This window comes from Scardinius erythrophthalmus (assembly GCF_964197995.2).
Source record: "Scardinius erythrophthalmus genome assembly, contig: HAP1_SCAFFOLD_231, whole genome shotgun sequence".
NCBI lineage: Eukaryota > Metazoa > Chordata > Actinopteri > Cypriniformes > Leuciscidae > Scardinius > Scardinius erythrophthalmus.
Genome location: NW_028296380.1, coordinates 41,515 through 54,907, shown reverse-complemented (window position 1 = coordinate 54,907; position 13,393 = coordinate 41,515). Strand labels below are relative to the sequence as shown.

General features: G+C 39.8%; 2 protein-coding genes across 2 annotated transcripts in view; both read left to right on the top strand.

Moving 5' to 3' along the window:
• Nucleotides 1–6,621, top strand: part of LOC308686390 (calcium-dependent secretion activator 2-like) — a gene marked incomplete at its 5' end in the record, with an annotated part of 38,721 nt that extends 32,100 nt beyond the window's left edge. Inside the window, 3 exons of the mRNA XM_081394814.1 lie at nt 3,105–3,212; nt 5,561–5,665; nt 5,825–6,621. Coding sequence (XP_081250940.1) covers nt 3,105–3,212; nt 5,561–5,665; nt 5,825–5,995 — 384 coding nt within the window. The remainder of the gene's footprint in view (nt 1–3,104; nt 3,213–5,560; nt 5,666–5,824) is intronic.
• Nucleotides 6,622–9,390: 2,769 nt separating this feature from the next.
• On the top strand, nt 9,391–12,742 carry LOC308686392 (fez family zinc finger protein 1-like). The gene is made up of 4 exons (XM_081394816.1): nt 9,391–10,589; nt 10,686–10,820; nt 11,512–11,644; nt 11,955–12,742. Exons 1-4 carry the CDS (start codon nt 9,828–9,830, stop codon nt 12,215–12,217), a joined length of 1,293 nt encoding a protein of 430 aa, XP_081250942.1. The 5' UTR covers nt 9,391–9,827; the 3' UTR covers nt 12,218–12,742.
• Nucleotides 12,743–13,393: the final 651 nt, after the last annotated feature.

The window sequence follows — 13,393 nt, the reverse complement described above, 5'->3', positions numbered from 1 at the left end:
TTATAAATGCATCATATCTTTTCATAAATAACTGTAACCAAGGCTAAAAAGCATTATAATATTTGCTGATACCTTGTTGCATCTAAAATTGGTTGTTTGTCTTGTATTTTAATGCATTATACTTTCTATAGGCTAAACATAATTATTATGATGTGTTAGAAGTGTGGTTATAATTATTCATGAGACCATACAATGCATTATAATGTGCATTAAAAGGCATAATTAATGCATTAGAAATACTTTTACAATACATTATATATAAAGGCTTCGAGTAAAGTTTTCCCAACAGTTTACCTATTGGATTTTTATTTGAAACTTGACATTTTTTGCAATTATGCTAACTTTCTTTCAGATAAATGATACTTGATGGCATTCATACATTTTTAGGCGCGACTTGAGTGTCCAAATAACTATTTGGGGCCAATGTGCAAAGCAAACTGATGAGATTAAGAACAGAAAGTCGTTCAAACCCTACACATCCAAACCCCATCGCTCCATCTGAGCTCTTGGGTCTGGCTCCCCGAGGTGTGCAGCGGGCGAACACCCCATCTCCCCCTCAAATTATAACGTAACCTCCACCTTGCGCTTTTGTGCAGAAGGAACGCTGCTCCGTGTAAAGCCCTTTTCACAGCTCCCGCTGAAGCCGGAGAGGGAGGGAAGAACCTGGCTGTGGTCTGGCCTTTGGCACTGAACATTTCTGGGCTCTTGTCACGAAAGGTTAAGCTCCTCTGCTCCTTTGTGAAGGCTGCCATTCAAGCGCCGGGGCTTTCTGGCGAGACGCCCTCCCGATAGCGCTCTGTTAACACACTCGTTCGCACATTCACACCCACGCTAACACTCACGGCTCGAATCTGCGTTCGCATTAGCGTTACCACAACAGAGTATTTACTCAAAACTTGCACAAACGCACTTCACACGCTCGCACACACTCACACACACCTGCACCTGGACAGTGAATGAAGCAGTGGCAGGAAGCCAGGCTAGCAGTTGTGTGTAATTACTGCGCATTTCGTCTCCCCTTCCCTTTCTCTTCTGTTTCCCCATCCACGCCATTTATCCGCTCAGCTTAACCAGTCATTAACCTGGCCTTAATCGCACCATCCCACACCTCTCCATTTATTCTTTCACACATGGCCCACACCCAGTCGTCGTGGCATTGTCTGGCCTGACGGATCGTCCCTCGGTCCTCCGGTTGGATTTCGTGCGAGAAGATCGTGTTTGTGCACTTATCGTCCCATCACGGGCTTTGTCGTCCTGTCAGGCTGATGGAAGGAAGAGCGTTGGGTTAAAAATACCCCGTTTTTGCTTCCACCCAAGTGCCTTTTGTGGAGCCACAGGTGACTACCATGATACGTCAGCGATTATACGCTTGGCTCTCCACAGGAAGTGGCAGTTTTCTTCCCTCCACTATAATATAAATGTCTGTGAAGACCTGTGAAGTCCTCTTACTCAACATGACATGAAGCACTCTTGAGATGCCAGTCGTTTCTGATCAACTGTTGTTTGTCCAATTCATATCTCTGATGCAGTCAGGAGGTTATACTGTCCAGTGTGTGTTGCTCTCCAGTGTTGGGGAGTACCTAACTAGAATTTGTGATGCTACTACAGTACATAAATGTCAGTAGTGTGACAGTTTGCTTCTTTCAAAATAAGGCAGCTTTTCCGTGAACAAGTTGCACTTGCATTTTTTCAGGATTCTTTGGTACTATTTCATCATTGGACCTTCATTCTGTCATATGACCAACACACAAACTCACAGGAAGCGAGGCTTGACCAGAACAGGAGGTTGATGTTCAGGTGTCTCTTTGCGCTCTAATAAAAAGGGGGTTTTCCAGCGTTCAAGCCCTCGAGCTACAGCCCTTGAGTCATAGGAGGGAAATGTGTCACAGCAATTATAGCACTATTAGGACATTTTTGTCCTGTTTTAACAGCCTCAGTGTGAATAGAAAAACTTTCCACAGGTAAAAGGATTGCTTTTAACGGGGTATAAGTGTCGTAGGTGCTTTTTGCTACTTTTTTTAACACGTTTACAAGTGTTTTTTCTTCTCATAAATATCCTTCAGCAGGCAAAGATGGTGGTGGCTGTCAATGTATTGGTATTCGTGTTTGATCTTGGTGTTTGATTTGCTCATCCTGTCATACAAAGAAAATAACGGCTGAAATAAAGGTGTACTAAGTCATTTTTGTTCATTTCACTGCACGACTGTCTTATACGTCTTCATACTAACACAACTGCTGTGAATGCAGCATTATATAAAAACAAAGAATTTAGTTATCAATGCCATAGTAGAAAAAACAGCTTGTATTTATTATTAATAATGGTAATCATCATCCTATTAATATTTGTAATAAATCTCCTTTCTTAGAGTGTCTTTACAAGAAAAGAATGAACAGTAATGGCCAATTCACACCAAGAAAGATAACTATAAGAATCTAACCATCTGTTTATTGATTCAGAAGTGCGCCCAGTTTTGTCATCTGTCACTTTAAATGCTTGAGCTCTTTAAAATTGGGTGGATTCTGATTGGCTGTTGATGTTTGTAGTGTTCATCAAGTGATTCCAATAATATTGTTCCTGAGTCATTATCATTATAGTTGTGGTGTGGACTATTCTCATTGAATTATAACGATTATTACAACTTTATAGCTAATAACTTTATAGTTAGTTATAGTTATCATTCTTTGTGTGAACAGGCCTTAATCATAAAACTTGTTGACACAAATAAGTAAAATTACACATACAAAAACAGGGTGCAATAAGAAATAAGTTATTTGTCAAAGGTAAAAGAATAACCTGGTCATGTGATCTCAAAATGGCTGCCACCATGAGGGGGACCTGCCCTTATGTGGGATAAAACAGCTTTTACTTGGCCACTGTTCTGACTGATGTTTTAAACATTTGTCAAAAATATTATAGATTTCTTTAGGCGTAAACCATTTCACTTAGTGCACCTTTATGAAAGTAAAAGTTTGAATGACTCAAAATTAATCAGCATGTTTTCTGGTCAAATTCGCTTTGCAATGCATCAACAAAAAAAAAAATGAATACCAAGATTGAATTAATCTGATTAGCATATTGACTTTGGATGTGTCACTCTCAACAGAAACCTGGAATGGATCTAGCCGATACCTACATCACCTTCGTACGGCAGAACCAGGACATTCTGCGAGACCGTGTGAATGACGAGATGTACACCGAGAAAATCTTTGACGTAAGTTTCATGCCGTCATATGTAAATTGTGAGCTTATTTTGTCCATTAGATCATAAGATCTGAAAAACCCATACATAAAAGGTGTAAATGGGAATGCCTCCTTCGTCTACCTGTGATCCAATCGACCAAAGCGCATCCTGATACCAGGTGTAAACAAGGCCTTAGACGACCTAGCGTCAGAAATGTTTCGTAATAAGTTTAAAGAGCAACGCAAATCAAGCAGAATTACTTCAAGGTCGTTGTTTTCAGGTGTGCCGTTACAAGTGAATAAATGTTCCAAAATCTGTTCCTTTTTATAATCCGTCCCAGTTGGTTTCCAGCTGCGTTCCTGCCACATCTCCTCAGCTGTGGGTATTGTAAAGCCGAGGCAGAGGGAGGTGAGAAGGGGTGGGGAAAGTTTTTGTTGCAAGAGGCAACGAGGCCTCACCAAGAGCACTCATCAGCCCATTGTGACCACTTCCAGTGCCTGAGCACTCACCCAGGGCTCCTGTTGACCCGTTTACTCTCAAACAACATCGAGAGAGAGAGAGATAGAAGGTGCAAACGTACCTCTCGCTCCTTAATTTTGTTTAGAACACACTGCTCATCCTTCCGTGCCACTTTCAGAGGAGGAAGATCTATAGACAGACACAAACACTCGAGAGAACGTACACAACCACACTCCCGCCCCTATAAATCCCGAGCAGATTGCCTTTCGCAAACTTTCTATTCCGAGCCAGATTGGAGAGATGCAGTGTTTGATGTCTTCTCTTGATTTATTAGACTTTTGCCGAGGCCGCCGATGGAGACAGGCGGGTGGGATGGAGGTGCCCTGAACACCAACAGCCTCTAATGTGTGTCACACGCGCACAGTCATGCACCAGGAGTGAGTCGAGGGAAGGGTCGCCGTGTGTCACCACAGAAACTTCCTCATCAGGCAGCCTGTGTGTGTGTGGTGCATCTCCAAACATCAAGTCTTCCCAATCCGTCAGTCTGTTTCAAAACATTTAATCTAATTCGAATCTCTGGACGGCTAAAAGTTCAGCCGTGAATGTATTTCAGCGCTTCTTCTCGAGGACGAGCCGTTGTGCATCAGGCCGCCGATTGTTGTTGTGGAGATGCCGGAGGAAATGGGAAAATCAGTCGCCGCATGCCCTTGCAGTCTGCGGTCTGTTTGTCCGGGCCGTTAAATCACTGTGATTAGCGGAGCGATGAGGTTTGCACGGCCCTCAGCCTGGTCACAGGTGTGGAGGCCACCCTCCTCTGCCTCCCTAATGAACCAGACAAGTGGACACTTAAGCATGTGATTACTGACACACGGGACGGAGATTCGTCTGATATGAAGAAATGCGTCGCCATTCTTTCACCTCCAACAATTAGGGCACAGTCATCTGTTTCCCAACCAGCCTTAGTGCTTCAATTAAGTGGCTTCTCATCTTTCCATTTGGCCCATTTTCCGTTAACGGCAGGAGCGGACTTTGCTGATTACTTTTGCGCTGTTTGGATTCATTTACGCTCCCGTCACAAATTTGAAAGCGTTAAAGCCAAGCCTGACAGTAAATTACATGGGAAGCTCAATGAAAACAGGCCTTATGATGCGTTTCACAAACAAACAGATGATGATGATGTGGTCTGGTAAGACACAGTCTTGCTTGTGCACGTATTTAAACGAATGCGTGTGATGAGCTCCTAGATAAGCAAATCTCTTCAATGTGCACATTTCGTCGATTTGAGCGAATGATTTCCGAAATGAAATCAGTGGGCAGAATGCCAACACGAGTTGGAGTCACAAAACCGATTCACCGTCTAAACGCCGTTGATTAAAGAACGTGCTTCTTTCATAGAAAAGTCTGGCCTTCTGAACCGCTAATTATAAAAGGTGTCCTCACCTAAAGTAAGATGTGTATTTAAAAGGTGTTTTGAGTGCAAGGTGACCCTTCACACGCTGATTCAAGTGTTAGTCCTGTAATTAGTTGGTTGGGTTGTTATTAAGTGCGAACGTGACCTCATGATACTTGGGGCACGAGAAGATACTTGCAGGAACTTCTGTAATGAGCAATGAAGTAATGACTCTTAATGAATATTAAATACTTCAATACACTGAATAGGTAATCTTGCATGTCCTTTGCTAAAAAGGCTTTAAATATTTTAAAGGACTGCAAAATTTGTCTGTAGATGTGAAAATTTCAATGCTCAATCACACAAGAAAAACACACATAAAGGGAACTTTTGACATTAACTAAAAGCAGCTTTTTCTTTCATGCCCCACGTAGGTCACATCTTTTTATTTGCTTAAAGTGCTGATGTTTTCTTCCATCGCATTTGTGTCCCCTTCAAGGTTTAATCTCTCTCTTTCTTACATGCACAGCAATGGTACAACTCTTTCATGAAGGCGATGTGCGTGTGGCTGACGGACAGACTGGATCAGCAGCTGCATGTTTACCAACTCAAAACTCTCATCAAGATTGTCAAGGTAAAAGAAAAAGAATGCATTGTGTGAAGAAGTTTTTGTTGGAAACTCAATTGATGCTAATTGACCGTGAAACGAGCGCCGTTTCAGGCGAATCCTAATGTTCGACTGTGTCCTTGAACTATTGAATCGCTCTCCTTGCTCTTTATTTTTGTGGTTCAGAAGTCGTACCGCGACTTCAGGCTGCAGGGCGTACTGGACGGCACGCTGAACAACAAGAGCTACGAGACCGTTTACAACCGGCTCACTATCGAGGAAGCCACGGCAGCCGTGTCGGCCGCGGACGGCCTGCAGGGCATCACCATGAGGGACAGCGACGAAGAGGAGGGTTAACGTCCCACCTATGTGGATGGTCATAAACTCGAAGCGAAGAGGTCGGATTCCAGCTCTCCTGATTGGAGCTCGCGCTTCATGCTCCCTAGCCAGTGCTACTCTGCCCTCTGTCTAAGCCGGTGTCACCATGCTTGTGTAAAAACTCTCATTGGCCACTTACAGACTGCTAAAGTGTCTCTGTCGTTCTGTATTTGATGTGCAGTGATGCTCGAATAGCACAGGGGTCCTGCTGATGATTTGTAAGTGTATCATAGACACGGTGTACCGAAGTGAAAGCTAGAAATACAGAGCGTGAGGGAAGTAGTGTCTGCTTATGTGCTTCTTTTTTTCTTCTTTTTGCATCAGCTTGGGATCCTCAGGCCAAAGCTCCAAATATGGTGGATGAAATGCTAGTTGTTGCACTGTTTATGAAGTCGTGACACTGTTCCACTCAATTGCTATGAGTTCACATTCAGATTTTTCTGTAGAAGTAACCGTTGAGTGTGTCATGTATAGTATGCTGTCAATGTCCAACTATGTTTCAGATGGAAGAAAATGTCACTGGATTTTAACAAGAGCTGTATATTTCTATTGTCTTTGTGCACCTGAGATTGCCCAAGTGTTACAATTAAAGTGTTTTTAATGTCACTTTTCTGGTCTTTTTTTATGATGTGCATTAAGTAATGCATATGAAGGCTGAGTAGCCTATAAATGAAAACATTTTACAAGGGCTAAATACAACTTATAGGGCATTAAAAAAAAAAAAATTCTAGATTAGATTGCAATTCATAACATTTTTGGCAAAGTGGAAACAAACTACTAAATACAGATTTTTTACTAGCCAAAGAATAAGCAACACTTAAAATATTTGTTCTCCTGGAGTATTCAACATTTTTTGGTCACTAATAAAAACGATGGCAGTTGTTGGTCTCGATATCAAACCCACTCAGTGTGCAGTTTTCTGCATGTTCTTTTCATTATCACTTTAAATGGCCTTCATCTTTATTGTGCATCATATTAAACAAACACATCTAAAAGAAATGGAATTCTATTCATAGAAACACATTGCTGGAATTGCCTACTATACAATAGCGCAATGCCCATTATTTCTAGGCGTTTTACTCTTAGTAAGACTAATAATTAATAACATAATAGAAAACAAAATAAAACGTCAAATAAAATATAAAAACGACTGTTAAAGGTATAACAGGAGATATTTACCTGCATATGTAACTGTTCATCACTATCTGTTTAATTGATATAGATATATAATACTGTGCGTTTAAAAATTATACGACATCTAAAATCATTTTTAAATGCCGTTTGATATCGTTGGTTTACTGTGATAATTTCGATTCAGCCATCTAGTCTAGCAGAGACGTTGAATAAATACTTTTTTTAAGGGTAAAAAAATATGTCAAGGCAAATCACGAGTGGGAGATAATCGCTGTCATCGAATCGTAAATTGTGTATCATACTGAAATATGCTTGGAATCACAGCGGAAATAGTCACGGGAAATTAAATGCGCGATTCTTATTTTTCCAAGTCATATCAGAAAACCAATAGAACCGTTAAAAAAATATTAAAACTTTTAGCTAACTATTTCTCATGCAGCTGATTAAGCGTATTATATTAAATATGGGTGTTGGAAAACATGACACGCTTTTAATAGCCAACAAATATTAGGCTAAGATGCAAAAAGAAACAAATATTAAGATGCATTTGTGCCGTGATATAACGTGAGGCTAATCACAGAGGATTTTTCTCTCTTTCCGTCTTGCCTTCGCCCAGCTGAGGTAATCTGAGGAGCAGCATATGACAACAGTGAGGCGACTGCTTATGTGAAAAGCTGAAAATTGCAGGTTATTTGACACCCATCTGCTTCCAACTGAACAGCAGTCAAAATTAGCAATGTTCTAAAGTCGCCCTGAAAACACAAACATTATCATTTTAGCGTATGTAGCCTAGCCTAGCCTACTGCTGATTATTGATAGCCATTTTAAAAATAAAAACGATATTACCAAGTAGCCAATAATTAATAATAAACATAAAAATATTTTAAAAGCTCAATGTGTCATCGACGCACTCATTTCCCATACCTTTTAATCAGAATAATCCTTGACGAAAAAAAACGTCTTCGCATCGAATCAGTGTCAACTGTATTTCACACCGAACTGCCACTTTTCGTTTCTGCTTTAGCTCGCGGACAGATTGTAACGCGCGCGACTCTCTCACTCTCTCATGACATGATCTCAGCTCCTTGGAGGCGTTTTTGCTGTTAATACCTCTCGTTTGGCGCACAATTCCCAGATGAACGTCCTCACGAGTTTGCGTTGGGAAACCAAGGTCGTCTGATGCGAAATATTGGCTTTTCCATAATCTTTTCTGGATGTGTGGCGCGTGATGTCAAAACCATGGAACGGTCGCGTGAAGTTTCACTAATGGCATGCAAATAATTATTTGATTACATTTCACATTAAATTATGTATAGATAGGCCTGGAAAAATCAGTGAATTCATCATAGGCTATAAATCAGATGACAGGTGCTGTTAATCGACCGCTTAAACAGTTTAACCAATTAAGAAATAACTACATGGGGTAAAATTACGATCATACATGACCAACAGCCCCCTGAGGTGACATTACAAGACTATGTGTATAAAAATAGAAATGAACAGGGCAATATGACATATTTAAAAACCATTTTATGTTTTTAGGGTTATTAGTCTATGTAGCCTATTTGTTCTTTTTTTATTTGCTCTTTCTTTAGAATTAAAATACAAAATATATATTTTCCATTTTGAATTAGAATGTTTTTAATAGGTTACGTGAATTCGATTACCAGGCTCGTGCACAAAATGTTCTTTTTATTATTATTATTTTTTTTTACTAGTCTTACAACACTGTAAAACATATTGTTGGTTTAAAAAAGTTACCGGGTTGCTTACAATTTTGAGTCAATACAATGTAGATTTGTTTAACCAACAGAAACTCAAAATATGATGTTATATGAACCACATTAATTATCCAAGATGATTTGACAAAAGAAAAAAGTTGAAAATATAGGCCTACATTTTTTATTATTAGGCTACAGTGAATTAGCTATAAGGTGTACACAGTTTAGGGAAAAAAGACAAAATGCAGAGTTATAAACTAATTTGTAGTAGATAAATATGAGATTATTACAATGGGGAAAAAACAGGAAAACAAAATTGTGTAATGTCCATTAAGTCTTAATTTGTGTTCGTTTTTATGCAATACTTCACGGCACGTCTCATTTAAAATGCAGTAAAGTCTTAAATTAAGTATGTTGTTTGAAAAAAAAATCGATCTTCAGTCCAACCCCCCCAAAAATGCGGTATAGAAGTTTTCATATGTCAAATGTTGACAAACATGATGCATGCGCGCGCCTGTCATCGTGCGCGAGGTACAATGATGTCACAGCGAGGCGCGAGGAGACCGGAGATTCGCCCAGCGCTTTACAGTGCTAATAAAGAGCACCTTCTTGAGTTAGTCACCCACAGCAGTGTGTAGGACAAGTGCAGGGAGAGAGAGAGAGAGAAAGAGAAAAAAAGCCGCTCTAGTGATTGATATAGCCTGAGTAAATCGAGCATCTGGGCTGCTTTACGTGTCTTTGACGCGCGCGCGTGGTGAGCCCTGAGTTGCGCTATTGACAAAACACTCTTTATTGAGCAATCCTGGGCGGACATAAGTGCTGATTGTCCGCAATTTACAAGCAGCGGAGCAGCCAGGGGGCCTTTGCGCTTGATGATGTCTTTTCTTGCGGGTCACTGAGAGGAATCAAACTTATCTAGAACAGGAGGACACAGGTACAGGTGCTGCGCTCGAGTCATGGACAGCGCGCTGTACCACTCAGCGGGAATATTCGGCGCCCCTTCGGCTCCAACAGGAGGAAGCATGATCGCGAGCTCCAAACCGCTCGCTTTTTCGATCGAAAGGATTATGGCAAGGACGCCCGAGCCAAAGTCGATACCGTTCCCGAACTTGTTCCACGCTCCCGTGGGGAAAGCGGAGCAAAAGCAGTCTCCCGCCCCGCTGCACTGCATGATCCCCCTCATGCCGCTAGCCTGCGAGCCGCCGCATAAACTTCACATTAACGGATTAGACCACCCTGACGCTTTTTCACACAACGCGAACGAGTTCCTGAACATCGGCTTGAATTATAAGAACGAGCAGCAAGACGCGACCCCGGCCATCGGACAGTACAAACTCTTCCGGCCGCGCGTGGTCAACCAGTCGTCGTTCCACGCGATGGGCGCCGCCGTGTGTTACCTGAACTGCGGGGAAGGCGCGTGTCCGCCTCACGCGGGACTGGTGAACCTGCACCCCATGGCGTCGTACCTCCTCAACACGCCACTGCACGCGCGCCAGAAGAGCCTGTTTTCCTCGGAGAAGAGCAAAGCGGGCGCCGCCGCGGACAGGTGTCCTCCTGGCGTGTCTTTTAAAGAGCTTTCTCACTCTCACCTGCACCATTACATGAAGGAGAGCGCGCACATCCTGTCGGAGAAGCTGTTCAAGAACTCAGCGGCCAAATTAAACAGCGGGTCTCCTCAAACCAAACCAAAGGTGTTCACCTGTGAAGTTTGTGGCAAGGTGAGACGAGAGCGAGATTGATCTTCTGTTTTAACACAGATTAGCCAACATGTTCCCCACTTTTTTTTTTTTTTTAACACAGTTTGTAATTTTCAGGTGTTCAACGCGCACTATAACTTAACGCGTCACATGCCGGTTCACACTGGCGCGAGACCGTTCGTGTGCAAAGTGTGCGGCAAAGGATTCAGACAAGCGAGCACTCTGTGTCGCCATAAAATCATACACACTCAGGTAATTATGCACATGATTTTACAAATAATTACATTGCTGCTGCTGCAATATCTCAAATTAATTTAGTAACCAATTGCCATTTCTGTGATATTTTATTGGTAAATATAGCATAGGCTATGAAATAAATGTTTCGGTATTAACATACATTTTATTATATATATATATATATATATATATATATATATATATATATATATATATATATATATATATATATATAGCCTATGCTAATAAAAAAAGAAAATCATATACCAGAATTTATAAATGTTCGTAGGCTATATCATGCCGTTTACATTTGTAAAAAATCATTGAATAAGAGGAGGCATATAGCCTACTTCTCTCTTTTAGAAGATTTAAATATTTACATTTTAAATGTTTAATAAAAAGCCTGTCAAATACGTTTTTGGATTTTTTTTGTTTGTTTCATGGATAGCCTAGCCTACGTTTTTTTTTTACTATAAAAGTTAAAATAATGATAGCTTATGGAAAAAATTAGCAAAGTTATTTATAGGCTAATAATAATAATTATAATAATAGGCTAATTAATAATAATAATAATGTTATTTTTTTAAATATATAATTTCCGTTTATCAGTAAGTGCTTATCAGCAAAATTTAGGCCTACATGATAAAATGTCAAGTAAAATATGTGAAATATTTTTTTAAATCTATTTTCCTCCGCTTGTTTGCAGGAAAAACCGCATAAATGCAACCAATGTGGTAAAGCTTTCAACCGAAGTTCAACTCTCAACACTCACACACGAATTCACGCGGGATACAAACCCTTCATCTGTGAATTCTGCGGGAAAGGATTTCATCAGAAAGGTATCTGTCCTCAAAGTGATTTTATAATGTCTATTTGTTATAGCGATTTGTTATTTAAAGAAACAACAAAATTTGCTAATTTTTAAGTAGGCTACAATCAACTTGAATGTTTAAGTCATTTCAACTTAAATTACATTGAACTGACTTAAAAAAATGAGTTGAATCTTGTATAACTTAAAAAAAATATTTTGATGAGTTAAAGCGATGTCATAACTTATTGATAATACAATTATTGTTGTTGTATTGGATGTATTGTTTTGCTGCCATGTTTATTGGCTTTGGCTTCTCATATTCGTGTTTTATTTTCAAGGAAACTACAAGAACCACAAACTGACTCACAGCGGAGAAAAACAGTTCAAGTGCAATATCTGCAACAAAGCCTTCCACCAGGTGTACAACCTCACATTTCACATGCACACGCACAACGACAAGAAGCCTTTCACCTGTCCGACATGCGGGAAGGGTTTCTGCAGGAACTTTGATCTTAAAAAACACATTAGGAAACTGCACGACATTTCCCCATCAGGATCCCGCTCACCACCGACACCCACCGGGAACATGGAGGGTCAGTAAAATCCCTCTGACTCCCGGGAGAGAAAAAAAATCGCGCATGCAAATTATTATTATTATTTTTTTTATGTATTTTTTATTATAATTATTTGTATAATTTTTGAGCGGCCGTCATCATTGTTGAAGCTCGTCTGTGAATGGTAGATTATTACATGATTATTTTTTACTCTCAGGGTAACGACAGTCTTATTTATTTGAAACTGTAGGCCTACTGTTGTCATTTACTTAAAGAGAGTAATTGAAACCCGTATATGGAACATTAATTCTCGTGACCGCTGTGTATTTGAAACTCCATTTTTATATGTTTATTATTTATACAGTTCTTTGTATTAACTATACTGTTTGCCGACTGTAAACGTTTTGTTAAATCAATGTGAATATATATGCAAGGCTTGTTGTATATTTCCAATGACATCTGACCTGTCAAAAAGATTATAAAACATATGATAAAGGGGTAGGGAATCCAAATAAATAAAACATATCTTATTGCTATATTTTCTGTGTGAATACAGGCACTTAGACGCATGTTAAAAGATCCTTGGAAATAACAGACCACGTGATTCTTTCTTGTCAAACAAATATTAAGGTCTATGCAATGACAGATATCACACGTTAATTAAATGAAATGTAAATGCCATTATTATCATAATTCTGATACTCTTTATTGGCACTGCAGCGACCATGCCGTGCGCACATTATGAGGAGAAAATGCTCCCTCTAGTGGATGAAACTAAAAGGAAAATAATCCCTAAAATATATATATAAATTTATTAAATTAAGAGGCTTTGCAATAATGATGGCACTAAACGTGCTGTGACTCATATCTCACATATTCTTGTGCCAAAGCTCAGAGGAAATTGGTCAGATTCAAAAAAGCTGCTTGTAAATATTTAATGTTTTACTAATAATATGTAATGAAATAGCTTTTATTAGTGAAGATTATAGTATTGGATTATAAATGCCAATGATTTGATTCAAATAAATAGATCTCGAGGCACTGTAGGAATGGGGTGAATTACTTTAATTAGCTACTTCAGCACCACATGACTGAACAGCTCCCAATATTTCTCAAATATAGCCAATATTCTCTGAATTCTAAAAATATCCCTATATATTATTTATGATGTGCGCCGCGCGACTGTTCTTATCCAGGTTTCTGCTAATTAATTCACAACGCTG